Source organism: Nannospalax galili, unplaced genomic scaffold, assembly GCF_000622305.1.
Source record: "Nannospalax galili isolate Female #2095 unplaced genomic scaffold, S.galili_v1.0 scaffold634, whole genome shotgun sequence".
Lineage (NCBI taxonomy): Eukaryota > Metazoa > Chordata > Mammalia > Rodentia > Spalacidae > Nannospalax > Nannospalax galili.
The window spans coordinates 1,063,965-1,089,254 of record NW_008336853.1 but is presented as its reverse complement, the minus strand read 5'-3'; the positions used below and the strand labels follow the sequence as shown (position 1 = coordinate 1,089,254).

General features: G+C 53.6%; 2 protein-coding genes across 3 annotated transcripts in view; both read left to right on the top strand.

Annotated features, from left to right (window-relative positions):
* The window catches only part of Llgl2 (LLGL scribble cell polarity complex component 2), a 38,941-nt gene extending 28,972 nt beyond the window's left edge, over positions 1-9,969 (top strand). Inside the window, exons 7-26 of one of the 2 annotated variants that reach the window (XM_017797741.2) lie at positions 305-467; positions 548-680; positions 961-1,015; positions 1,610-1,764; positions 3,937-4,154; positions 4,231-4,298; positions 4,427-4,580; positions 4,668-4,772; positions 5,082-5,374; positions 5,475-5,625; positions 6,086-6,236; positions 7,099-7,215; positions 7,304-7,470; positions 7,891-8,155; positions 8,357-8,516; positions 8,724-8,752; positions 8,978-9,025; positions 9,228-9,270; positions 9,358-9,419; positions 9,629-9,969. In XM_017797741.2, coding sequence (XP_017653230.1) covers positions 305-467; positions 548-680; positions 961-1,015; positions 1,610-1,764; positions 3,937-4,154; positions 4,231-4,298; positions 4,427-4,580; positions 4,668-4,772; positions 5,082-5,374; positions 5,475-5,625; positions 6,086-6,236; positions 7,099-7,215; positions 7,304-7,470; positions 7,891-8,155; positions 8,357-8,516; positions 8,724-8,752; positions 8,978-9,025; positions 9,228-9,270; positions 9,358-9,419; positions 9,629-9,633 — 2,542 coding nt within the window. In that variant the 3' untranslated portion in view covers positions 9,634-9,969. Of the gene's footprint in view, positions 1-304; positions 468-547; positions 681-960; positions 1,016-1,609; positions 1,765-3,936; positions 4,155-4,230; positions 4,299-4,426; positions 4,581-4,667; positions 4,773-5,081; positions 5,375-5,474; positions 5,626-6,085; positions 6,237-7,098; positions 7,216-7,303; positions 7,471-7,890; positions 8,156-8,356; positions 8,517-8,723; positions 8,753-8,977; positions 9,026-9,227; positions 9,271-9,357; positions 9,420-9,625 lie in introns of both variants that reach the window. The other variant, XM_008831398.3, reaches the window with a different exon arrangement.
* Positions 9,970-15,079: 5,110 nt separating this feature from the next.
* Positions 15,080-25,290, top strand: part of Myo15b (myosin XVB) — a 41,018-nt gene continuing 30,807 nt past the window's right edge. The window contains exons 1-14 of the mRNA XM_008831390.3: positions 15,080-17,685; positions 18,478-18,541; positions 18,754-18,863; positions 19,010-19,084; positions 19,413-19,509; positions 19,998-20,101; positions 20,264-20,327; positions 20,435-20,548; positions 20,659-20,820; positions 22,013-22,126; positions 22,220-22,278; positions 22,351-22,483; positions 23,881-23,976; positions 24,175-24,306. Coding sequence (XP_008829612.2) covers positions 15,677-17,685; positions 18,478-18,541; positions 18,754-18,863; positions 19,010-19,084; positions 19,413-19,509; positions 19,998-20,101; positions 20,264-20,327; positions 20,435-20,548; positions 20,659-20,820; positions 22,013-22,126; positions 22,220-22,278; positions 22,351-22,483; positions 23,881-23,976; positions 24,175-24,306 — 3,333 coding nt within the window. The 5' untranslated portion in view covers positions 15,080-15,676. The remainder of the gene's footprint in view (positions 17,686-18,477; positions 18,542-18,753; positions 18,864-19,009; positions 19,085-19,412; positions 19,510-19,997; positions 20,102-20,263; positions 20,328-20,434; positions 20,549-20,658; positions 20,821-22,012; positions 22,127-22,219; positions 22,279-22,350; positions 22,484-23,880; positions 23,977-24,174; positions 24,307-25,290) is intronic.

The window sequence follows — 25,290 nt, the reverse complement described above, 5'->3', positions numbered from 1 at the left end:
TGTGTCTATATGAGTATATGCTACACATGGGGTACCTGCAGAGACCAGAAGATGGCGTCAGATCCCCTGGAGTTGGAGTTACAGATGGTTGTGACCTGCCTGGTATGGGTGTTGGGAGCCGAACTCATCTCTTCTGCAAGAGCAGTACATGCTCCTAACTACTGAGCTATCCCTCTAGTTGTGTCCCTTCTTCCCTCTCCATCTTGTCCTAATGACCCCCACTGTGATGTGTGCCCCACCAGCTTCCCAGGAAAGCACATGGGGTACCCACTGCTGTGTGGATTCACAGCACTCTCCTGCCTAGGTTGCCAGAGGAGGCCCGTCAACGGCGAGTGTTCGAGATGGTAGAGGCTCTGCAGGAACATCCTCGTGACCCCAACCAGATCCTCATTGGCTACAGTCGGGGTCTTGTTGTCATCTGGGACCTACAGGGCAGCCGTGTGCTCTACCATTTCCTCAGCAATCAGGTAGGTTGTATCTGGGGCAATGGCTCTCTCAGGCTTCATATGTATCCCAGTCACTGATTTCTCCCTCTCCTCATCCAAAGCAACTGGAGAACGTCAGTTGGCAGCGAGATGGCCGCCTGATTGTCACCTGCCACTCCGATGGCAGTCATTGCCAGTGGCCAGTGGCCAGTGTCTCCCAGCACATAGAGCCCCTGCGCAGCTCCATACCTTATGGTCAGTTCTTCTCCTGCCCAGAGGGTCTGGCCTTGTCTTCTGCCTAAGGAGCACCTTCTGTCTTTCCTGGATTCGGGTGTAGGCTGCCTAGCTCATAGAAGCAAAAACAGAGAGGCTCAGGGCTTGGTCCAAAGCCACACAGCTAGTTTTTTAGTACCCACTGTGGCTACCTCAGGGAATATCTGAGCAAGCCTCCCCAACACAGATCCACTTGTGGCTGGGAGAATGAGGGATCTGGACCGTGTGGGAGACCCATTCACGTTAATGCCTGTTCTCTTAGGTCCCTTTCCTTGCAAAGCTATTACCAAAATCTTCTGGCTGACCACCAGGCAAGGGTAAGTGCCAGTACATTCTTCTCCCCACTTTCCATAGCCTTACTAGAGTGCTGGAAAGACCACCTGGGCTCTTGCTTAGGGAATCAGTGCCTGTGAGGACAGGGGTGTTGAACCCACAGAAGGGAGGAAAAGGCAGATGTCTCAGTTCTTCCACTCAGGAGCTGAATTCCAACAAGACCCATTCCCACATCTTCCTTCTACTTTCCCATATACATGCTATCAGTCAGAGTTTCGCACTCTTGGCTGCAGCCCCATTTCTTTAGGAAGAATTGTACAGGGAGGCCTGATGTGGGAGCAGTTGAGGGGGCCCAGTCTGGAAGAACAGGGGTGGTTGCTGAGATTCAGAACTGCCAGCCTGGATACCCCACCTCGCCCCCTAGTTCTCCTAAGCTGCTGCAGTTGGGAAGAGTGGGAGTCTACCCTGTCCCCTCTAGGCAGCCTGAGACTGGCCTCCCTTTTGGCACTGGGATTTCTCAGCCTCCAGGCCGTGCCACGAAGGCTGGCTATCGCCCTGTGTGTCCCAGCCACCAACCTGGCTTGTGGCTGTGTGGGGTTGTGAGAGAGCCCCAGCCCACCCTCCTCCTGTGCCTGCAGGTTGCCCTTCACCATCTTCCAGGGTGGCATGCCACGTGCCAGTTATGGGGACCGCCATTGCATCTCGGTGGTCCACAATGGTCAGCAGACAGCCTTTGACTTCACCTCCCGTGTCATTGACTTCACTGTCCTGACCGAGGCAGACCCTGCAGCTGGTAGGCGGGCTTTGGGAGTGGGGGTGCTGGGCAGGTGCAGAGAGGGAAAGGGGTGCTGCCTAGGTGTTCTTCCCAAACCTGCCACCATTCTGGGTTCCTTGATCACCCCTTTTCAGTGCCACTAAGGCCAGTGGCACCTATGAACTCCATTCTGTCTTTCCTTGTCATTCTCCCAGATGGAGACGCAGTCAGGAATGTCACCCTTCCAGGCCACACCTCTTGCCTGTCCCAAGCTCTCTTTAAGGGGTTTGACCCAATGTGGGCAGATCTGCACTGTTGGATTTATGCCTGCTTAAATTTGGCAAGAGGGTCCTGGCCCAGACTTGGTGAGGTCTGGGTGGGGTAATAGGTGGCCATATATAACTAGCTCTGAGTCAGCCTCATAAATGGGATAACAGGCCAGGGCAGCAAGGGCTGGTATAAAAACAGGGAGGAGGTCTGGGAGTTCTCCATGAGGGAGTGAGGGCAGGCCTCTTCTGCTAATGACCACAACTTACCTGAGTAAAGTCCTCAAGTATGGGAGGCAGGGCTGTTCAGGACATCCATGGCCTCTGAGTTCCCTTGACCTTCCCAACATACAGGGAGACCCCAGACCCATTTCTTTCTCAGCTACTCCTCCCTCCTTGTATTTTGGATGCTTACAACAGGGCTTCAGTCAGTATCACCGGGCCCCAGAGCCTGGGGTCTCCTGGACTGCGCCTGTCCCCACTCCTCTTGGCTGATCAGGACAGCAGTGTGTGGAGGAAGCAGGAGAGAAAACTTCCTAGATATATATTCAAAACCAGTGATGATGTCCAGGGCAGACTATCCTCCTGTGACTGTCCATCTGTGTCCTCAAGCCCCTTCCATTTCAAGCAGGCCAGGATATGAGTATGTGGTAGAGTGCTGCCCTCAGCAAGATGTGGGCCCCTGAATCTCCTGTGTAATTCCTGCCTATCTTGCCTGGGATGGGCATGCTTTCCTGTTCATTGAATGACTCCTGTGTGCCAGGCCCTGTCCCAAGAACAGATACAGCCCCACTCTGATGGGGCTGAAGTGTGGGAAGGCAGTTGACAGATGATATCAGAGGCAAGGAAAAAAGCAGTTGAGCAAAATGGGCAGGGGTAGGGAACGTAGTAAGTTTATGTAGTCAGCAAGGCCTCCAGGATAAAGAATATACTTGAGTAGACACCAAAATGAACTAAGAGTACAGGGGTGGCCCCACAGGCACCTGGGGTGCAGAGAGCTCTTGACCTGCTCAGGTGAGGTGTGGGCAGAGGGCTGGGGAGAGGAGAATAACGTAGAGATGATTGCCAGTGTGGTCAGTGCTGGATCACACAGGACTGGAGAGGCACAGTGAGGTCTTTGGGTTGATAGAATGGGCAGTGGGCTAGATCTGTCCCTCCGACCATTGTCTGTGGACCACTTGTCTAGGTTGAGGTGAGAAGAGGGAGCAGTGACTTCACAGGACACTGGGACTGGGTTTTGCATGGCTACTCTTGTCTGCTGGCTCCTTCACTCCTAAGCAGCTGTTCGGATCCCAAGCTTTCCATAGCTCTATGTGGATGGCTCTAAAGGTGCAAAGGTCTCTCCTCTAAATCCAGGCTCAAACCCCAGCATACACTCAGCATCTCCTCTAACTTTACACACCCAAAAATCTGCCCCTCTCCTGGTCTTCTCCAAACTTCCCAAGGCTCCCACCAGATACCTCGTCTTATCCTGGACTCCTCTGCCCTCTTCTCACTCTGCGTATGTGGAAACACAAACACACCCACTCGCTGACACACTGCCTGTGCCTGCATTGGGTCTGCGAGAGTAGAACTGAGAAGCTGTGGCAGGAAAAACAATTGCCATCCAGCTCTTTACCGGTCTGGACCATCAGTCAAGGCTGAACATTAGAAAGAGCTCAAACCAGTCAGTCAGTCGCAACCCCACCACTTCATCCCTGACTGAGCTCAGGGCCTCTTGTTTTGTTGGCTCTCAGAGGCTCTGGTCTCTGCCCCCACAGGCTGCTTCCCATATGGTGGCCACATAGAGAGCCCTGATGGTGTCACTTCTGCTTGGGGCTCTTGTTTAGCATGAGACAATCAGTGCAGATTGATGGATCCAGTTCTGACTCAGGAGCTCTTTCTGCTGGCCTGCCAGGGGCCAATTACCTCTTCCTAACCCTGACCCTTTACATTTGATGACCAGCCTTTGATGACCCCTTTGCCCTGGTGGTGCTAGCTGAGGAGGAACTGGTGGTGATCGACCTGCAGGCAGCAGGCTGGCCACCAGTCCAGCTGCCTTACCTGGCCTCCCTGCACTGCTCGGCCATCACCTGTTCCCACCACATCTCCAACATCCCCCTGAAACTGTGGGAGCGTGTCATCACTGCAGGCGGCCGGCAAAACTTGCACTTTTCCACCATGGTAGGTCTAGTCCCAGCCCTACCCTACTCCTGTCTTAGTCCCAGGTCCTCATGAACTTCCTGTTCTCCTCCTCTAGGAGTGGCCCATCAATGGTGGTACCAGCCTGGCCCCACCCCCACCCCAGAGGGACCTGCTGCTCACAGGGTAAGTGACTTTAATGCCGCTTTTCCTCTTCCTAGGAGGACATAGAGGGTGAGAACAGAGTCCTGGGTTGTGCATTTCAGACTCCGGGCACCCTGGTTTACATTGCTCTTACCAGGCTCTGCCCACAGGCATGAGGATGGTACCGTGCGGTTCTGGGATGCCTCAGGTGTCTGCCTGCGGCTGCTGTACAAACTCAGCACAGTGAAGGTGTTCATCACTGACACAGACCCCAACGAGAACCTCAGTGCCCAGGGTGAGGATGAGTGGCCCCCACTCCGCAAGGTGAGGCCAGGAGCCTGGGAACCAGGGATGGGGGTTCTAGGCTGAGACTGGTCCATGGCCACTCACAGGCCTCCCCTCCCTTGACAGGTGGGCTCCTTCGACCCCTACAGTGATGATCCTCGACTGGGCATCCAGAAAATTTTCCTCTGTAAATACAGTGGCTACCTGGCTGTGGCAGGCACAGCAGGGCAGGTAGCAGGCCGGGCCTGGTAGGGGTTGAAGACAAAGTGGATGGGTGGCTCTGGGCAGTGGGAACAGGACTCCCCACCTGACAGTGTCTTCAGGAGCACATCTGCAGCTCAGTGCTTTCTACAGGTTGCTTGATTCCAGGAGGGGGTGGCCTCCAGGAGGTGTTCTTCCTCCAGAAAGGAGAGTGGGGGCTGGCGTTAGCCAGAGGCCTCAGGCTCTGCTCAGGCCCTGTCCTTTGCTTTGGCTTGAGTTCCAAGTATTTGCTATTCTATAGAGCCTGGACTCTGCTGAGCTACCTGCCACCCCACCCAGGTGCTGGTGCTGGAACTGAACGACGAGGCGGCAGAGCATGCTGTGGAGCACGTGGAGGCCGACCTGCTGCAGGACCAGGAGGGCTACCGCTGGAAGGGGCACGAGCGCCTTGCTGCCCGCCCAGGGCCTGTGTGCTTTGAGCCGGGCTTTCAGCCCTTTGTGTTGGTGCAGTGCCAGCCCCCTGCCGTGGTCACCTCCTTGGCTCTGCACTCCGAGTGGCGGCTTGTAGCCTTTGGTACCAGCCACGGCTTCGGCCTCTTTGACCACCAGCAGCGGCGGCAGGTCTTTGTCAAGTGAGCAGAGCAGCCGGGATCAGGGACTGGGATTGGGGCCTTGTGAGGACCCACCCCTGGTCCCCATGGTACTTTATGACCTGACATCCCTCCCTCCCAGGTGCACACTGCACCCTAGTGACCAGCTAGCCATGGAGGGCCCGCTGTCCCGTGTAAAGTCCCTCAAGAAGTCCCTGCGTCAGTCCTTCCGCCGGATGCGCCGCAGTAGGGTGTCCAGCCGCAAGCGGAGGCCAGGTGGCTCCACAGGAGAGGTGAGGCCCAAGGCTGGCCTTGAGCTCAGGCCAGACCCAGAGCAGCCATCTGCAGGATCGAGCAACTCTCCCTCTCTGGGCGTGCTAGGCTATGAGTACAGGATCTGAACCCAGGCCAAGTAGGTTCACTACCCCACAACTGAGTGACCTTCGATACATCTCATTGCTTTTGTGCCTCAGCTTCCCCATATACAAAAACCAGAGACTTAGAGATAAATCTCAAGTAATACTAAAAATCATCTTAGTATTTTTCTGCCCCTTTCTTCCTACAACATGCCAAGAGGCCAGGCAAGCTCTCCCCAGGGCACCTCCTACTTGGACAACGTCCTCTTGGGCCCAAGCCAGGCATGTGTTGCATGACTGTGGCCAGCCTTCCCCAGGAAGGATTACCACTCAGTGAGTCAGTGCCATGGGGAGCGAGGCAAGAGCCCACCCTCAGGCCCAGCTCAACTCACTGCAGGCACAGGCTGTGAGCACCAAGGCAGATCGGACAGGCCTGCAGAACATGGAGTTGGCTCCCGTGCAGCGCAAGATTGAAGCTCGCTCAGCTGAGGACTCCTTCACGGGCTTTGTTCGGACCCTCTACTTTGCTGATACATACCTAAGGGACAGTGAGTAGCCAGCCTGAGTTTGGGGATATAGGGGGCATCCCTGGTGTGAAATACCCCTAGCATGAAGACATGGATAGGTAGGCAGTCTGGCATGAAGGAATAGGTGGATGGGCACGTTAGCATGAGGATATGGGTGGATGGGCACCCCTGGAATGAAGGCATATAGGCAGTGCTGCCTGCTGGCACCCTGGGCAGGCTAGGGACTTGTTTCCCATTGGAAACAGAAAGAAATCAGAGCAACCACCTACCTCTTTCCCTTCTCTGCCTGGGCCTGCCAGTCAGGTTGCCTGGTTTCATTGCCATGCTCCATTGCTCTCCAGAAACGTGGCCAGACACATCTAACTGGGCCTCAATGTCTTCCTATATAAAACGAGGGAATGCTGTCTTCTAGAGCCACCTGGGTTGGGGGGTGGCACGGTTCTGGTGGCAGCCAGTAGGCACGTGGAAATGTCCATCCCTGGTTGCTTCTTCCTTGCTGGCTGTCACCGTGAAGGCCATCTGTGTGGGAAGCCCCATGAGCCTGTGAGAGAGCTTTCCCAGGAGGTAGGCGAGGCTCACAGCATGTCCATTTATAGAGGAGGAAGCTAAAACTTAAAGAGGCTTGCCAACTTGACTTTAGGGTCTCGTGGTGGTTAGTGGCAAGGTGGGATGGAAGTCCAGGTTGCTCAGCTCTGTTCAACTCCCAGAGCCCATGGTTAGATAACCAAGCATTGCTGGGTGTGGTGGTACATGCCTTTAATCCCGGCAGAGGCAGGTGGATCTCTGAGTTCAAGGCCAGCTGGGGCTACAGGGAGACCCTGTCTCAAAAAGATGAAGGAAAAAAAAAAAAAAGATAACCAACCAAGTATCTACGTCTTGGCAGGCTCCCGCCACTGCCCCTCGCTGTGGGCTGGCACCAATGGGGGCACCGTCTACGCCTTCTCTCTGCGTGTACCTCCTGCAGAGCGGAGAATGGATGAGCCAGTAAGGGCAGAGCAAGGTGAGTGTGACCTACTTGGGCTGGAATGTGTGGTGTCACCAACCAAGCCACCCACCACAGCTTCCTCCCCAACCTGCTTCCCCCATAGCCAAGGAGATTCAATTGATGCACCGTGCACCTGTGGTGGGCATCCTGGTGCTCGATGGACGCAGTGTACCTCTTCCTGAACCCCTGGAAGTGGCCCATGACCTGTCGAAGAGCCCAGACATGCAGGGGAGCCACCAGTTACTTGTGGTGTCCGAGGAACAGTTCAAGGTGCTACGTGGCTGACAGTAGCTGCTCCCCACCCCACCCCATTTCCCTAGGATGTCAGCCCCTGGACACAAATGATAGTTGGGACTCAGGATTTTGTTTTGAGTTGGAGTAAGGGTTACAGAATCACAAGAAAGGAGAGGGATCTTGGGGTGGGGCAGCAGGGTCAGTGTGCTTTGCCCAAAGGTCAGAGGTAGGGACACTGAATCTGTGGAAGGCACAGCATACCCAGACCGGATGTCAGTGGCCTGTGTTCCTCTGGCTCAAGTACTGTATCTATGTCTCAGAGCTGAAGGGTCACAAGACCCAGAGGAGTTTGCTGAATACAGGACGATGTCTGCTAGAGGACAGGGTCCCAACAGTAGCAACTGGAAGAAGAGTCATGTTCTGGTTGTGGTATGACCAGCTGCCCTGTGTCCCCAGGTTTTCACATTGCCCAAGGTGAGCGCCAAGCTAAAGCTGAAGCTGACAGCCCTGGAGGGCTCACGGGTACGGCGGGTTGGTGTCGCACACTTTGGCAGCCGTCGGGCCGAGGACTACGGAGAGTACCACCTGGCGGTCCTCACCAACTTGGGTGACATCCAGGTGGTCTCGCTGCCCCTGCTCAAGCCCCAGGTGCGATACAGCTGCATCCGCCGGGAAGATGTTAGTGGCATCGCCTCCTGTGTCTTCACCAAATATGGCCAAGGTGTGCAGGCATGTCCTGGGGCCTCAGCAAGCAGGGATGGGTGAGGGCCTCTCACTGCCAGAGGAGGAAAACAAGAGCAGTTCAGGTGTGGCAGCCACTGCCAGGCTGGCTCTGCCCTGAGTGAAGAATTTTAAAGGAGAATCTGTCCCATCCCCTGGGAGCCCTGAGCTAGCTTTCCCTCTCCTCTGCCTGCCTCCCCAGGTTTCTACCTGATCTCACCTTCGGAGTTCGAGCGCTTTTCTCTCTCCACCAAGTGGCTGGTTGAGCCCCAGTGTTTGGTGGATTCAACCAAAACCAGGAACCACAGCCACCCCAGCAATGGCAACAGCACGGGCCCCAAAAGGACCTCAGACCGAACCAGGTGAGCAAGGCCTTAACACATCCTTGCCCTTTCTGAGGCATCTGCTGCTGACTAGCCAAGACACCCTTCCATCCTTTGCCTGCTGCCAGTCCAGACCTCCACTCCTGCTCAGGCTAGTCAGATAGGTTGACCTCACTCATTTCTTACGGGACCAAGACTTTCAGAGCCTAGTGGCCCCCAGTCCTCATTGTCTATCTCACCCTGTAGGAACTCAGGGAGCCAAAGTGATGGAGAAGGTAAGATAGGCCTCTCAGGCTGCTACTTGGGGCACACCTTGGCCACACCCTGCTAGACCTGGGGTAAAGGGAGGGAAAGGGGCTGAGGGGTGACTGAGCAGGCTAGAAGTGAGGATGGCAGTCCCTGCACCCGGGGCTCTGGGCTTCCAGCACTCCCTCAACCCCTGTAATGAGAGGCTGGGCTGAGGGCCCAGGACAGCCCCACCTGACCATTCTGCCTTCCAGATAAGCAGCCTGGCCCAGTAATGGAGCATGCACTGCTCAGTGACGAACGTGAGTTGGAGCAGGGGTTGGTGAGGCTGGTGTGAAGGAGTGAAGGATGTCTTGAGGGTGTGGGACAAAGCTTGGAAGGCCAGAGGAAACCAGGCACTCTTTCCCTGGGCCAGGGGGAGGCCTGTCAACACCCTGTTGGGATAAAAGAAAAACTGGTTGGCCTCATCCCTGCCATTCCCACTGGGTCTTTCCTGTCTTGCAGGGGTCCTGAAGGAAATCCAGAGCACACTAGAGGGGGACAGAGGGTGAGTCACTGTGGTGCTGGGAGAGGGTTGGGGAGAGCACTGAGAATGAGGCCCCTGTGGATGGTGACTCTGTTTCCGCTGCCGCAGGAGCTATGGCAATTGGCGGTCTCACCGGGTGGCCGCGGCGTGCACCCTCAGCAATGGGGAAGGTAGGGCTGTGGGCGTTCCTGGGGAGGCCCTGCCCAGGGAGGGACAGGAGGAAGAGTCCTAACTGCCACTTCATCAGGGCCCAACAAGCCTTTGGAGGCATCACAGCCCTGGAAAACCCCAGTGGTATCTGGACCTGGGGTGGGTGGCTGAGGAACCCCATCCTGCCCATGATGGTCCTGAGCTGCTATCCATGTCCTTTTCACAGCAGAGTGAACGGGACAGGCATCCAGGCCGTGAAGTAAACACTACTGAGGGCCTTTCTGTGGGGCCTGCCCCAGCTGGAAAAGTCCGAGCCGGGCCAGGGCCTGCAAGCACCCTGGTCACCACCCTGTTGCTGCTCCTGGCCTCAGGAGAGGAGAAACCCTGCCCTGGGCTGCCCCTCCTGGGCCTTGTCTGTGGTCCTTTGTCAGTGTTGCACAGTTTTTATCCCTCCGTCGTCGTCGTTGTCGTCCCCCCACCTTTTTTTTTGTAGTAGACTGGGTTTTAAATTATAAACTTTAACTGCCTCTAAGTGAAACAGTTTTTAATAAACACCTTATTACCTCTTCTCTGAAATGGTCTGAGGACTTGAATTTGTTGGTGATGTAGGAACTGTTCATATATTGTTCCCTAGAGTTCATCTCCAGTCCCAGAGGTACTCAGAAAACCAGCTTTTTAAAGTATTTGAGTCACCAAACCAATGCGGTATCTGAACATTCTCTTTGAGAGGGCAAGCATGATCCACCTTGAGCCTGACACGTGTCATCTAGAGAGCCAGATAACTCCACCCTCAGCTTATAGAGATGTGTGGGTTTGAGAACTTCAGGGGCTCTACAGTGTGTTTACACAGTCAGCTGAACCAACACAAAGAAACAAGTGACATGAAATTTCCTGTCAAGAGACCAAGAATTGAAGATCATGACAAGCAGTCAGGAATCAGGCAAATAGTGAGTCTTGGCGGTGTAGCTCAGTGGTACAGCCCTTGCTTAGCGTTCCTTAGTCCTGTCCTCCCCCTACCATCACCAAAGAAAACAGTCGCAGAACCAGCACTCCTGTGGCTTAGAAATAACACCCTTGAAAATGTTGCCAAGACTCTAAGCATCAATTTACCACCACGCTCACTAGCAACAAGGTCATGAAATTTACCCTGTGCTCTGAACATCAGTTCTAGAAGACAACTCCATATCTCGAGTGTGAGGGGAGTAGTGGGCGTACACAAATGACAGGGCTTGGCGGCCTGCTCTAGCAAGTGAGTTAGCGCTGAGCTTGCACAGGGCAAGAAGTCCAGGAGTCCTTGCAGCAGTCCATGGGAAAGATGGCTGATGGAACAGAAGCATTGAAGGGCTGGAGATGTAGCTCAGTTGGTAGAGTTTGCTGAGCATATAGGAAGTCCTGCGTTCACACCTGTAACCCTAGCCCTTGTGAGGACGATGTTCAAGGAATTCAAAGCCATCCTCGGCTACGGAGAGATTGAGGGTAGCCTGGGCTGCATGAGATGTCAATAAGCCAATGAGATGGGTGACTTAGTGTTCCCTTGGACTTAGAAGTTAGGCTGAAAACACTGGTTTTGCCTGTGACTGGCACGTGCCCTTGTGTCACTCCCGTGCCTTAGTTCATTTATCTATGAGGATTCAATAAGAGCCTGTAAAATTGTGGGGCTGGAGGGATGGCTCAGCAGTTAAGGGCACTGGCTGCTCTTGTAAGAGGACCCAGGTTTGGTTCCCAGCACCCACGTGGCGACTAACAACCATCCCTAACTCCAGTTCTAGAGAATCCGGCGCCCTCTTCTCACCTTTGTGGGCATTGCCCAACACAGGTGGTCTTACATACATGCAGGTAATACACCCATACACATAAATAAAACAAAATAATAAAGATGATTTTTTTAAAGCCTGTAAAATTGCATGACACTGGCTTATAGTAAGCAAAAGAGATGAGAGTTGAGGATGTTGTGGATGATGGATGAAACTGGGAGAGGAGGAGATGCTCCAGAGAGGAGGGAAGGGTATGTGTGTGTGAGAGGAGCAAAGGGGTGGGGAGAGCCAGGCAGGAGAACCAGGCCTGGGGGTAAAACCTCCCCTAGTGTCAAGATTACCAGGTTGATTCCTTAAGGTTGCCCAGGGTCACACAGGCAAGGAAGTGGAGTAGTGCAGCTGGCATGTGTTGGGGGGGTGGGGGCAAGACTAGTTACAAAACCAGCTCCCAGCAGGAGTATTGGGGAACCCCACAGTTGGGGATCAGCAGAAGAGTGGGACTTTGATCCCCGATTCCTCACCTACTAGGCTTCTGTCCTCAAGTTCCTTAACCTCTTACAAGCCATTTCCTTGTCAGAAATGGAGCCACCACCACCCCTGCCAGGTTTGGGGGTAACCTAAACAGTTTAAACACCTGATAGACAAAGAGGGTCTGGGGCAGAATGTCATCTGGGTGAGGCTTCCAAGTAAAAGAACAGATGATAACAGAGGTGACATCATCAAATCAGGTGTTTAACAACATCCAGCAGAAACCTGGGGAAGTAGAGGCAGTCAGCTGGAGTTGGAATTGAGCTTTCTCTCCAGGGCTGGGCTTCCCATAGCTGAACTGGATTCTCTCTCCCACTGAAGACCTTACATCTGGGATAAACAAAGTGACGTCTGTTGGAAATGGTTTACCTTCTTGCTGTTTTTAAAGACACCATGTTTTTATTCTTTTGCTATTTTCTGTCCTTGTCCAAGTTATGGGTCTAGCCCATTGCCAAGCAGAACCTTGGAGGAAACTCTAAGACAGACATATCTGGGTCTGAATTAGGTAGGGGACCGCTCCATTTCTAGAGCCAGCTTCTCAGCTCACACAACAGGACTGCGGACATGGCTAAGCAGTTAAGAGCATTTTGCAGAGAATGAGCTTGGCTCCCAGCACCCATCAGGCAGCTCACAATGGCCTGTAATTCCAGCTCCAGGGGATGCAGTGCCCTTTTTTGGCCTTTGAGGGACTGCACTCATGTGCACATACCCACACATACACACCCATAATTAAAATCTTTTTTAAAATAAGAATTTGCCAATATAATGTGTGCATTACACCTGGGTCATCGGTGGGAGCTCAGAGAACTCCATTTGCTCCAAGAACTGGAGAATTTGTCCCATGAGCTCACAGCACACTCTAATGGGACCACCAAGAAACTGGAGGTCTCTTGACATCTTCCGCACACCCATTCTCCAGCTGGGCCTTAATTCAAAGCAGTGTTCAGCACAGTGCCTAGGGCAAACCAAGCCCTACTGTGCTATATTCATTATTGTTTCTCCCGGGTCTCCGTGTTATCTTTGTAAAATTCATAGTAGTCATAGGCAGGTCAAAGGGGTCACACAGCAGCTTTCATACCCTGGGGGCCCACGCTGTGGGCGTTTGCCCTGTCTATAAATAGAAACCCACCCCAGCTGCCCTTTCATGCCCTGTTGCTTCCACTCACCATTGTTTACAAGATTATCCATGTCATCTCCAGTAGACCCATGTGGTTCTCATTGCTGAGTGATAATCCACTGTGTGAGTGAACACTTCGCCCTACGTGGGGCTTTTTGCTGGCTATACAAGGCCTCAGAATACCACGGCCCTTCACCAACTCCATTGGCAGCAGGGACTGCTGCTTCCAGCCATCTGCAAACACACTGATAATACCATGAGCTTGTGGTCTTTGGGGAGAGTGGCTTCTTCCTTATGATCTGTCTTACTGGCGGGACTGTAACTTAGCACACTGTCTATGGAGGAAAATTTAGAAATCTCCAAATTGCCGGGCTGGAGAGATGGCTCAGCAGTTAAGAACACTGGCTGTTCTTGCAAAGGACCTGGGTTCAAATCCCAGCACCCACATGGCAGCTAACTGTCCAAAACCCCAGTTCCAGGGGATCCAGCTCTTCTGTCCTCCGCAGGCATTGCACGACATGGGTGTACTTACCTACATGCAGGAAATACACACGTACACATAAAATAAAAATAATAAAGTATTTTAAAAATATATCCAAATTGCAAATACATACATAGCTATGGTCCAACAAGTCTAATTCTAGGAATTAATTCTACTTTGAAAAGGGTGAAATTCTATCCTAGTGCTGTTTGTAACTTAAGGAAAAGATGAGGCAACTTTTACAACTCTAGTTTTAAAAAAATTATCAAAGATTCTGTAAAATGCCTCAGTGAATGAAGTGCTTGTCGCCAAGCCTGATGATGTGAGTTTGAGCCCCAGAACCCATAAGGTGGAAGGAGAGAACTGACTCCTACCATCTGTCCTCTGACCTCCCCATGTGGACTGTGGTGTGGTATGCATGTGCCCACACACACACATATATACACACACAAAATAAATACATTTTTAAAATCAGTATTAGTGAAATCACAGTGTGATAATTTGTAGAGATGCTATGCAAGTGAGAGGGAAGGAAGGAAGGGAAGAAAAACTCCGTGGACTCTAAAAACCTCCAGGTCAAACTGTCGAGTGAACAGAGCAGTGGGGAGGGCTGGGGATGTAGCTCAGTTGGTGGGAAGCTTACCTGGTATCCACAGGGCCCTCCCCGGGTACCATTCCCAGAACAGGGGTTACAAATCTGTGAAGATCTACAACTGTAAGCTAAGCAAGACAGCTTCCCCACTTGTGGTTGAAGAGAAAAGTAAAATGAGATTTGCTTTTCTCTGGATTGATAGCTCCAAGAGGGAAATATAAACTGGGACTGGAGATACCGCCAGTGGTTAACAGGACCTCCCATTCTTTCAGAGGACCCAAGTTTGATTCCCAGCACCCACATGGCAGCTCACAACCACCTATATCTGTACCTCCAGGGGATCCAATACCTTCTGGCCTCTAGGCACTGCAATCACATGCACACATGCCCACAGAGACACACACATAGAAATATAAATTTAAAATCTTTTTTTAAAAAATGAAGGGGGCTTGGAGGGATGGTTCAGTGGTTAAGAACACTGGTTGTTCTTGCAAAAGACCTGGGTTCAAATCCCAGTATTCACATGGCAGCTAACAACTGTCCATGACTCCAGTCCCAGGGGATCCAACAGCCTCTTCTAACCTCCTCGGGCATTGCACGACATGGGTGCACTTACCTACAGGCAGGCAATACACACACATTTAAAAATTTTTTTAAGTTTTAAAAAACAAAGGGGGTGGGAAATGAAGGGGGAAGCCGGGCATGGTGGCGCACGCCTTTAATCCCAGCACTCGGGAGGCAGAAACAGGAGGATCTCTGTGAGTTCAAGGCCAGCCTGGTCTAAAAGATTTATCGTCCTCTTTTTTTTTTTTTTAAAAAAAAAAAAAAAAAAAAAAAAAAAAAAAAAAAAAAAAACACAAAGGAGGTGGCTGTGGTGCTGAGAGACGGACGGCTCAGCAGTTAAGCACACTCGCTGCTCTTGCAAAGGACTTGGGTTCAGTTCCCATCACCCACATGGTGGCTAACAACGGTAGTATCGCCAGTTCCAGGAGATTCAAACCCCTCTTCTGGCCTCTGAGGGCATTGCATGCACGTGGCGCACTCATTTAAGCACACAAAACACACATACATATAAAAGTAAACAAATAAAAATTAAAACACTATTTAATGGTGCTGAGTGTAGTTCAATAGTAGAGCAATTACCCAGCACAGAAGATGACCTGGGTTCTATCCCCAGCAAATAAACACTTGAAACCCACAAGTTGGGGGTAAAGAGGTATTTATGTGGCCTGATTAGGTTCCAAGACTGCAAGGGGGTGCAGAAGCATCTGCTTTACCCCAGTCCAAGGTGTAAATTCCTGTTTTATACACTTTTTTCATAAACTATATTTCACAGTGGAAAATTATAAAACTAAGTGCCCCTGCTTACTATGGGTACCCCTGGTCCCAGCCTACTGGAGGAGCCCCAGGTAGAAGAGGGGTCTGGAACAGCTTCACCTGCCCTCTCAGCAGGCAAGTCGTCGTGAGGCTGCAGTAGAGCCTGGGCCCCTCAGTCTGACCCTGTGCCAGGCTGGCCTGCCCGGCAGGGAGTCCCAGCACCGTTGCCCTGTCCACGGCCTTTGTCCACAGCTGCAGCGTCTCCTCTTTCCCCTGCCTCCACTCCATTGTTGACCAAAGGGGTCAGAACCCGTTGCCTCCTGCATTATTGATGCTGCTGCCTAGGTGGGGAGCCCCAGGGCTCCCTGTAGCCTGGCCAGAGGAGAGTGGCGTGCAACCCAGGCCCCCAGGGCACCCGCCGGTAGTTAAGATATCTCAAAAGGAAGAAGGATTGGGGCATTGGGAAGGCTGCTTCGTCCGGAAGGGTCATGGGCAGGAGCAAATGTAAAACGCCCCAGCGCCGGGGACGACCTGGAAGACCCGCCTCGGCCGAGCAGGAGTCCGGGTCTGACAGCGCACCTAACCCGGACCACGGCAAAGCCCGCAAGGCGAGACCCGCTCCGAAGCCGGACACCACCGGAGGCAAAGGAACTGCTGGAGGCCACAGGAAGTCCACCGAAGACGGTAGCCGCACAAGTGCAGAGGCTGCTGCGGCGCCGCAGGCGCCGGAGACCCAGGAGCTGCAGGGCAGCACGCGGCGTCGGGGACACCAGCCCACCGAGAGCCGCGAGTTCGAGGACAGCCACAGCCGTGAGGAGTGTCCAGCCAAGGAAAGGCTGCGCCTGACAGAAAGGCGGATGGTCAAGCGCAGCCGCCGCAGGAGAGAAAGAGAGCGGGGTCCTACGGCTTGGCGGGGCGGTGCAGAGACTCCGGGCATGCATGGGGACACGTCCGGAGGGGATGGAGGCAGCTCGTGCGTGGACAGCGAAGCCCGAGAGGCCCTGGACACCAGCAGCCAGGGCGGCGGAGTCCCGGAGCTGCGGCCCAAAACGGAGCCATCGGACACGGGCTCTGAAGGGGCCAAAGCCGGGCTAGAGGCAACTCTGAGGTCCGGCGAGGGCGAGAGCCTGAGCAGGGACCGTCGAGGCAGAGATGGACACACCTCCGGGCTCTGGAGCAGGGAGGGGTCGTCGGGGACAGGGCCCCAGGGAGCGAGCGAGGATTCCCAGACCGATGCGGACTCCAGCCCAGGGCATAAACGCCGCGCACGGAAGACCCCAGGAACGGCAAACCGGGTCCCTGACACCCCGGGGACAGAGCTGGGCGGGAAAGCCTCAGCCTTGAGCACCGTCCAGAGCGGCTGCGCGCGCGACCCCGGGGATCCGCCGCGTCCAGGGGACTCCAGATCTGCCCCGGATGCAGGTGACGGAGGGGTGCAGCCAGAGGCTGAGCCGCAGGGCGCTGAGGCTATCCGGGGTCCGCGCCGCCAGGCCGGAGAAGTGGCGGGGAAGATGCACGTGGGCACGGACGAGAGCGCAGCCGGAATCCCGGAGGGAGAAGACGCCGGAGCCCCGGCGCCGCTGGCAGCGCTTATGGCGCTCCGCAGGCTGCGTGCTGGGGGCGGCCGCGTGGGCCTCAAGGCGCGGTTGCAGCGCGTAGCGCGCGCCCTGGACTTCCTGAGGTGGCTGCGACTGCGGACGCAGCAACGCGCGGGCGATGGGCACTCCGCCCGGCCGCAGGACTACGAGGCGCGGGGCCGCGCGGGGGCGCTCGAGGCGCGGGGCGGTGGGTTGAGCAAGCGCAGGCTGGCGCTGCGTCTGGCTGGTTTAGCCCGGCTCCGCGAGCTGCCGCGCGCGCCCCCTGGTGGCGACTCCAGCTCTCCGCAGGCACTGGACAGCCCCGTTTCGGAGCCATCTACAGAAGAGGACCCCTCTCCGGATGCCAAGTTCGCGGTGGTCTTCCCCAGGATCCATAGGACCCGGAGGGAGTCGAGCAGCAGAAGCCCAGGAGCATCCGCGAACGCCCCCGCTGGGGAAGGTCGTGTTTCGCCTGGTGCAGGAGCTGCAGAGGGCAGGGAGGGGCGAAGGGCTAGTGGAGAAGGGGTGATCAGGCCCATCCAGGCCACCTTCTTTGCCTCCACTGTCCCCCATGGGACCTCACGAGATGAGAACCGCAGAAGTCACGAGGCGGAGCCCGAGTCCTTGGAAGCCGAGAGCCCAGTGCACTGGACGCAGACCTCTGTCCCCTGCGAGGATCCTGGGCTTGACAGAGATAATGCTCTGCTGCCACGACTCACCTTGGAGACGCGCCTGCAGCAGAATAGCCCCTGTGCGTCCCCAAGGGAGAGGTGGGAGCCCGAGGATGATGCTGAGGCAGCCCTGGAGAGGGGTCTGGAGCTGAGCCTCCAGCGGGGCCTGGAGATGCCACCCTTCCCAGGTATCGAGGACAAGAGTCTCAGAGAGTACCTGGAAGACACTGAGGACCTTGCCCGGCTGCGGTGAGGGGCTGTTCCAAATCAGCCACTTCTGGCTCAGTTCCACCCTTATCTTTTAAAATCCTGTAGACTTTTATTAAGTGAGCAAAGGGGATTTTTAAAAACATTTATTTATTACTTATATATGTATGAGTGTATTGCCTGCATGTACATAAGTGCATCTGTATCTTGCAATACCCGAAGAGGTCAGAAGAGAGTGTCATATCCCCTGGAACTGACGTTACAGATGATTGTTAGCAACCTCATGGATGCTGGGAACTGAAACCGCGTCCTTTGCAAGAGCAGTCAGTGCTCCTAACTACTGAGACATCTCTCCAGCCCCACAAAGGGGATTTTTTTGCCTCACAAACGGTTTTCTAATTGGAAAAGGCCGATGAGGAGTGAAAGATGCCCCTTTGAGAGCACTCCTACTGGGGCCTGAACCCAGGGTCTCATGCACATTCCTCAAGTGCACATCCCTCCACCCCTGAGCTATATTCCCAGCCCTCTTTACTTTGAAACTGGATCTCACTAAGTTTTCCAGGCAGAAGTTGAACTTGCAATCAGCCTCCTTCAGTCTCCCAACTAGTTAAGCTCACAGGCCTGTACTATAGGACAGGAAAGGGACGTCCTTTTCTAACTAGCACAGAGCTTCCCTCTGTGTCAATGCCTCCCCCTACCCCAGGGTGGGTAGCTACTGGGCAGCCTGGCTGAAAGTTGGATGACTCATCTCAGGGTTCCCTGCAGCCAGTGACAGAGCTAGCCCAGGACCTCCATCATTCTCCAACTTTCCCTTCTATCCTGCTGTTCCTACAGGCTGGTGTGTGACAGCTCTGTTCTGCTGTGTCTCAAGAAGAGGTTTCACCTGGGTCGCATCTATGTATGGGGGAACCACAGGGAAGGGATGTGGGCTGGATTCCCTTTCCCCTAGGGTTAGAGGGCTCCCTGGCTCCCCTGGGGCTCCTCTTTCCCCTCATCCCGGGACCCAGTGTCAAGCAGGTCTGTCTGGCCGCCTGCAGGACATTGGTGGGGGAACTAGTCATGTATACTCCCCTGTTCCCTTCTCACAAGAGCTTCTGCTTTTTTCACCAGACATTTGGGGGGCCCCTCCTGCTTGCTCTGAACCCCTACCAGCCACTGTCTCTCTTCTCACCAGAGGTTTTGGCCAGCTACCATCCCAGGAAGGCCCCCAACACCACTCCGTATGTGATTTTGCCCCTTTGATCCTGTGCTTAACTCGCTGCATCTCTCTCATTGACTGAGGTGCCAGCGTCTGTGCACACATCTGCTTTGACCTCGGAGGGCCCTAGACAACCATCTCTCACACCTTCTTATTTCCCTGCCTCAGACACATCTTTGCCATTGGGGCAGCAGCCTACAGTCTGTCTCAGAGCACTTCGCAGGACCCCTGTATCCTCCTAGGGTGAGTTCTGGCTGCCCTGCTTGTCTGAACCTATAGGCCACCCTGAGGACACCTGGGGTGGAGCATATGGTCTGCATTTGAAACTTACTGGTCCCATGTGCTGCTGGGCAGGAGCTGAGAACATCAAGTGCCCCTGGATGATGGATCTTTCTGGTTGGTCATCATGGGCTAGGTGTATTCTTTCCACGTTTGTGGGGGGTCTTCCCCCATATAGGTGTTACTTCTGTATGGTACATTCCTATGGCCTGGGCTCAGTGGGGCATCAGTCCTAGGTGCTCCTTCAAGATCCTCCAGTCCTCGTCCCTTCCTTTGCTCCTCCCTCTTGCAGGGGCCACAGTGGCTCAGGGAAGACAGAGGCCGCCAAGAAGATTGTAGCGTTCCTAAGCAACATGGAGCAGAAACAGACAGGAGACACTGTGTTTCAGGTGAGGTCTGGCTGAAGGCTATCAACACCCAACCAAGGGGCAACTGGTCATATCTAGGCCAGTTCCCCAAGTCTGTGGCTTCTCAAGAGTTAGCTCCAGGCTTTGCCTGCTGCAAGAGAATGGGGTTGGGTTTGTTTTTGTTTTTGTTTTTTTAAGCAGGATCTCACATAGCCCTGGATGGCCTAGAACTTGCTATATTGCTAAGGATGACCTTAAACTTCCGATTCTCCTGCCTTTACCTCTTGAGTGCTGGGATTACAGTGTGCACCACTGTGCCATTTTATGTGGTGCTGGGGATTGAACTTAGGGCCTTATTTATGCTAAGTAAGCACTCTACCAACTGAGCTGCATCCTCAGCACTTTTTATTTTGGGGGTGCTTTCTGATGGGATTGACCCCACATGGGCCAACAGTATAAAGAGGACCCCTCATGAGTGGTGGGTGTTACTGGTATCCTAGGAATACATGAGTGCCCCAACCTCCATACAGCTAGAGGACATGCTGCCTGTGCTCAACAGCTTTGGTCATGCCAAGACTATCCTCAATGCCAATGCCAGCCGCTTCGGCCAGGTGTTATGCCTCTGCCTGCAGCAGTAAGTGATGGGGGTCCAGTTGGGCACAATGGTATCTGAGATGGGTTGTTCTTCTTGGGAGCCTGGATGTGGCCTTTGTCCCTAGTCCCTGGTGGGCCCATTCTAAGGTGTGCCCCTGGGTGTGCACCCTAGACACCCCTGCCCTGTCTCTTGTATCCATAGGGGGGTCATTGTAGGAGCCTCTGTGTCCCATTATCTGCTTGAGACCTCCAGAGTGGTGTTTCAGGTAGGAGCAAACCTGCCCACCCCTCTCCAGCTCTGAGAGTGGGAATAAAGGGAGGAGCCTTGGACCTCAAGCCCTGCTCCCTGACAAGCCAGTCCCTGTTCTCCAAGGCCCAGGCTGAACGGAGCTTCCATGTTTTCTATGAGCTTCTGGCAGGGTTGGACCCCATGGAACGTGAGCAGCTCTCTCTGCAGGGACCTGAGACTTACTACTACCTCAACCAGGTGGGGGCAAGGCCCTCATGGAGTGCCTAGACAAGGGTCTCAGCCAGGGTTCTAAGGATGCTATGGGGATGCCAGGCCCCACCCCACTCCTAGCCTTCTGTGCTCTACAGGGTAGAGCGTGCAGACTCCAGGGCAAGGAGGATGCCCAAGACTTTGCAGGGCTACTGAAGACCCTGCAGGTACTGGGCTTGTGTCCAGAGGAGCTCACTACAGTCTGGGCCTTGCTGGCCACCATCCTGCAGCTGGGCAACATCTGCTTTTCTTCTTCAGAGGTAGGCTCACCTGTGGTCAGGCCCAGTGAGCATGCTGGATGCTCAGTGATGGTTTGTAGAATGAGGGCAATGACCATGATGCCAAAGCCCTGGGGTGCCTCCGAAAACAGGCAGCTATCCCATTGCATAGATAAGAAAACTGAGCACTGGTACTTCTGCAACCCTCCTGCTTCCTGTAGTACTCAGCGCCACCCCTAGAAAGAATGCCTGGGCTAGCCAAGATGCTAGTACATACTGAGCACCGGGAAATCACTTGACACTTTTTATTTTGTTTTATGGTTCATTGTTTTTATTTTTTGTGTTGAATGCTTGCCTGCATGTATGTAACTGTACCATGTATGTACAGTGCAGTATCCACAGAGGCTAGAGAGGGTGTCAGATAACCTGGAACTAGAGTCATGGACAGTTGTTAGCTGCCATGTGGGTGATGGGAACTTGACCTGGGTCCTTTGCAAGAGAAGCTAGTGCTCTTAATTGTTGAGTCATCTCTCTAGCCCCATTTGACACATTTAAAAAAAAAAAAATCCGTAGGCCAGGCATAGTGGCACATGCCCTTAACCCCAGCACTTGGGAGGCAGAGGCAGGAGGATCTCTCTGAGTTCAAGGCCAGCCTGGTCTACATGAGTGAGTTTAGGCCAGGGGCTACAGTTGGCTCTGTGGTTAAGAGCATTTACTGCTCTTGTAGAGTACCCAGATTCAATTCCCAGCACCCACATGGTGGTTAGCAACCATCTGTGATACCAGTTCCAGGGGATCTGACGCCTTCTTCTGACCTCCTCAGGCATTGCACAACATGGGTGCACTTACACACATGCAGGCAATACACTCATATACATAAAATTAAAATAATAAATAAAATATTAAAAAATAATAATAGTAATAATAAAACTTTAGTTCTCATAACAACATTGTGATCTAAGGGTTATTGTTTTTTTCTCTAGCAGTGATTCATGTGTAGGGAAAGAAAAGGACTGTCCAGAGCTGCCCAGCTAGTAGTAAGAAGAGAAAGTCAGGACGTGCACTCAGGGCCCCCAGACCCAGAACCTGGTTTACTGTAGCCCAGAGTTCCCCATGTGCTAGCAAACCTTTGAGTCACAAGAACTGGCTAAATAAAGCAAGGCCCTACCTGCCCCTGCCCTGGGGATTATGTCCATTCCACAAACAGATCTCTCCTTTATCCTCTTCTGTCCAGAGGGACTCCCAGGAGGTGGCAGCTGTGTCTAGCTGGGCCGAGATCCACAAGGCAGCCAGACTGCTGCAGGTGCCACCAGAGCGCCTGGAGGGGGCTGTCACCAGGAAGGTCACGGTGAGCCCAAAGCATCCTGGGAACATGGGGAAACAACATGGAGCACCCAAGAGCAGGGGCCTGACATAGCCTGTGTCTTCCTCTGGCCTCCAGGACACACCCTATGGCCCAGTCTCAAGGTCTCTACCGCTGGAGACCGCCATTGATGCCAGGTGACTTGGGGATGGGAGAGTGGAGCCAGGCATGGCACTCTGCTGGTCAAGGCTCACTCATGGTGCCTTCAGGGATGCCCTGGCCAAAGCCCTGTACTCACGGCTCTTCAACTGGCTTCTGAAGCGAATCAACGCGCGGCTTGCTCCACCCAGCAAGGCAGGCGTCGTGGGCACCATCACTGTCGTGGACACCTTCGGCTTTGAGGTTACCCCTTGGGAGGGACAGGGCAGGAGGCGCCCATCTCATTCTGATGCATTTCTGAGGGGAGTCCAGCACTCCCTGAGCTCTTTGTCTTTACAGGCTTCATCTGGGGCTATTGAGTGGATGCTTGACTGAGCCACCCTGGGTGGGGATAAGAATGAACAGGATGAAGAGGACAGGGAACAGGCCCCGCCTCTCTGGCCTTTAGAGTCTGGTTGAGGGTGGCAGGGAATCTTAAGCCTCCATCCATTCACCTCCTCCTGCATGTTACTGAGAGGAGGATGAGCCTGCTGTTGGCTCCTGTGTCTTTCTCAGCAGAGCCTCTGTTTCCTTCCTGGTACTTCCCTCCTGGCTTTCCTGTGGGAGGGGCTAGAGCCCACCACAAGCCCCAGTGCCAGCCTGCTGGAGCAGGGGTCAGGAAGCTCCAAAGCTTCCCAATCTGAGTGAGCCCTGCCTTTGGCTAGCTATGTGCCCTCAGGCAAGTTAATTAACCTCTCTGAGGTCAGTACTCCAGTCTAAAGCAGGGATCCCAGCAGGTTTTACTTACCTCATGGAACAAGTCCCTAAGAGTTGCCTGCTCTGCGCAAATAGAATTGCCCTGCTCTGTCCTGCTCTGACATTGTTTCTGGAGAGTTCTGTCCTGCTTGGCTTTACAGACACCCATAGACACATCATGCATGGGTCTGTCCCACAGCCTCGTTACCCACATACTGAGAAAGGAGGGACGAGGCAGAGTCTCTCAAATCTCCCTGAGTTGTCCCAGCAATGCATCACTTTCCAGAAGATTTGTTTCTTTAGGGTATCAAGGGGATGAGGTGGGAGAGAGGAGGAGACATACTCCCTTCCCCTGTTCCTGCATAGGCACTGTTCATTGCCCTGTGTGTTCTACCCTCATCAGGATGTCCTTCGTGACTATACCTGCCATGGAGGGGTACATGCTTATGTGCTCTGTGTATGTTTGGGGGTATAAAAAACCATATGAAGTGTGCCCTGCTGGGCTTGTGGTGGAATGCTTAGGCTGTACAAGAAGGCTAGAAGGCTTCCTGGAGGTCGCAGCCAGGAGACTTACTGATGGAGGGAGCTATGGGATTCTGAGGGTCATCAAGCCAGGTAGTAGGAGGAGATACCCTCCAGACCCCAGGACCAGAGCCCCAAAGGCTCACAGTGATGTTGGAGCAGAAGGCAGGTGTGTGGAAGGGAAGCCGGAAGGACAGGTGTGTGGTTGAGGCATGTCCTTGGTGGCCCATAGGCTGTGCCAGGGTCTTTTGGATTTGATCCTTTTGACTTCAGCCTCAGCCCTGGGGTACCACTCCTCCCTGAGCCCTGGAGAGAATGGAGGGACAGCCCCACTGCCTTGCACCCACCTCCTATGCAGCTCCCTCACTGTTCATGTGCCCCAGGCACTGCGGGTGAATGGCCTGGAGCAGCTGTGCAGCAACCTGGCCAGTGAGCGTCTGCAGCTCTTCTCCAACCAGATGCTGTTGGCCCAGGAGGAGGTAGGGAGCTGGGCATGAACATGGCAGGGGACACAGGGCAGTGCCTGGAACAGAGGCCAAAGTAGTGCATGGGGGGTGGTTCAACCCTTCTTAGCCTCAGTTTATTTACCTATATAAGGGGAAGGTAATCCCTGCTGCAGCTCAATAAGTCCCCCCATGAATGTGGGCTGTAAAAGGCCAAATGACGGCTGTTTCCAGGAAGAGTGTCGGCGGGAGCTGCTGTCCTGGGTGCCTGTTCCCCAGCCTCCCAGGGAGTCCTCCCTGGACCTCCTGCTGGACCAGCCCCACAGCCTCTTAAGCATCCTGGATGCCCAGACATGGCTATCCCAGGTGAGGATTAGGCTGTAACCCTCCGAATCAGGGGCAAGGAGTGGGAACCCTGGACAGCCAGGCTGGAGGGGCTTCTTGGGAGACAACCAGGTTATGGGGTCTAAACAACCGGGCCATCTGCTGCGCTCACATCTCATCTGAGTGATCTTGAGCAAGATCCCTGGCTTCTGAAGGCCCTAAATCCTTGCCACAGATGGAGAAGATGGTGCTTGATGGGCAGAGAAATGGGAACACAGTTCAGGCAGCTTTTGTACTTCTTTTTTGATCTAGTCAGGCATTGCTCAAGTTTTTTAGTCAGTAGGGGACAAGCCCCAGGGCCATAGTGCATCCTTGCCACAGATACATTTTGTTTCAGTTTTTCGAGACAAGGCATCATGTAGTCCAGGCTGGCCTTGAGCTCCTGACCCTTATGCCTCCAACTCCTAAGTGCTGGGATTATAAGTATTTGCCACCATGCCTGGCTTTCATTTACTTTTTTTGAGCCAAGGTCTCACCAGGATCTTTTAAGTAGGGTCTTTGATCCTCCTGCCACAGAATTTTTTTTAAAGCATTTTATTGGGGGTTGGAGAGATGGCTCAGTGGTTAAGAACACTGGTTGTTCTTGCAGAAGACACGGGTTTGAATCCCAGCACCCACATGGCAACTAACAACTGTCCGTAACTCCAGTTCCAGGGGATCCAACAGCCTCCTCTGTCCTCCGCAGTCATTGCACAACACGGGTGCACTTACCTACATGCAGGCAATACACACATACTCATAAAATAAAAATAATAAATTTTAAAGAATAAGAACAAATCATTCTGGAAGAACGCAAAGGAAAATAGCTTTAGATACTTAAGTGACAATAGAATTTATTCTCATAATTGTTTTAAGAGCTTTTGTATAATCCTCATCGCTATTATGAGATATAAAATGTATTTAACAAATCTGTAATCATTATGCCAAAAAATCTGAATTACTGTAATATTTTGCATATTGTTAAAA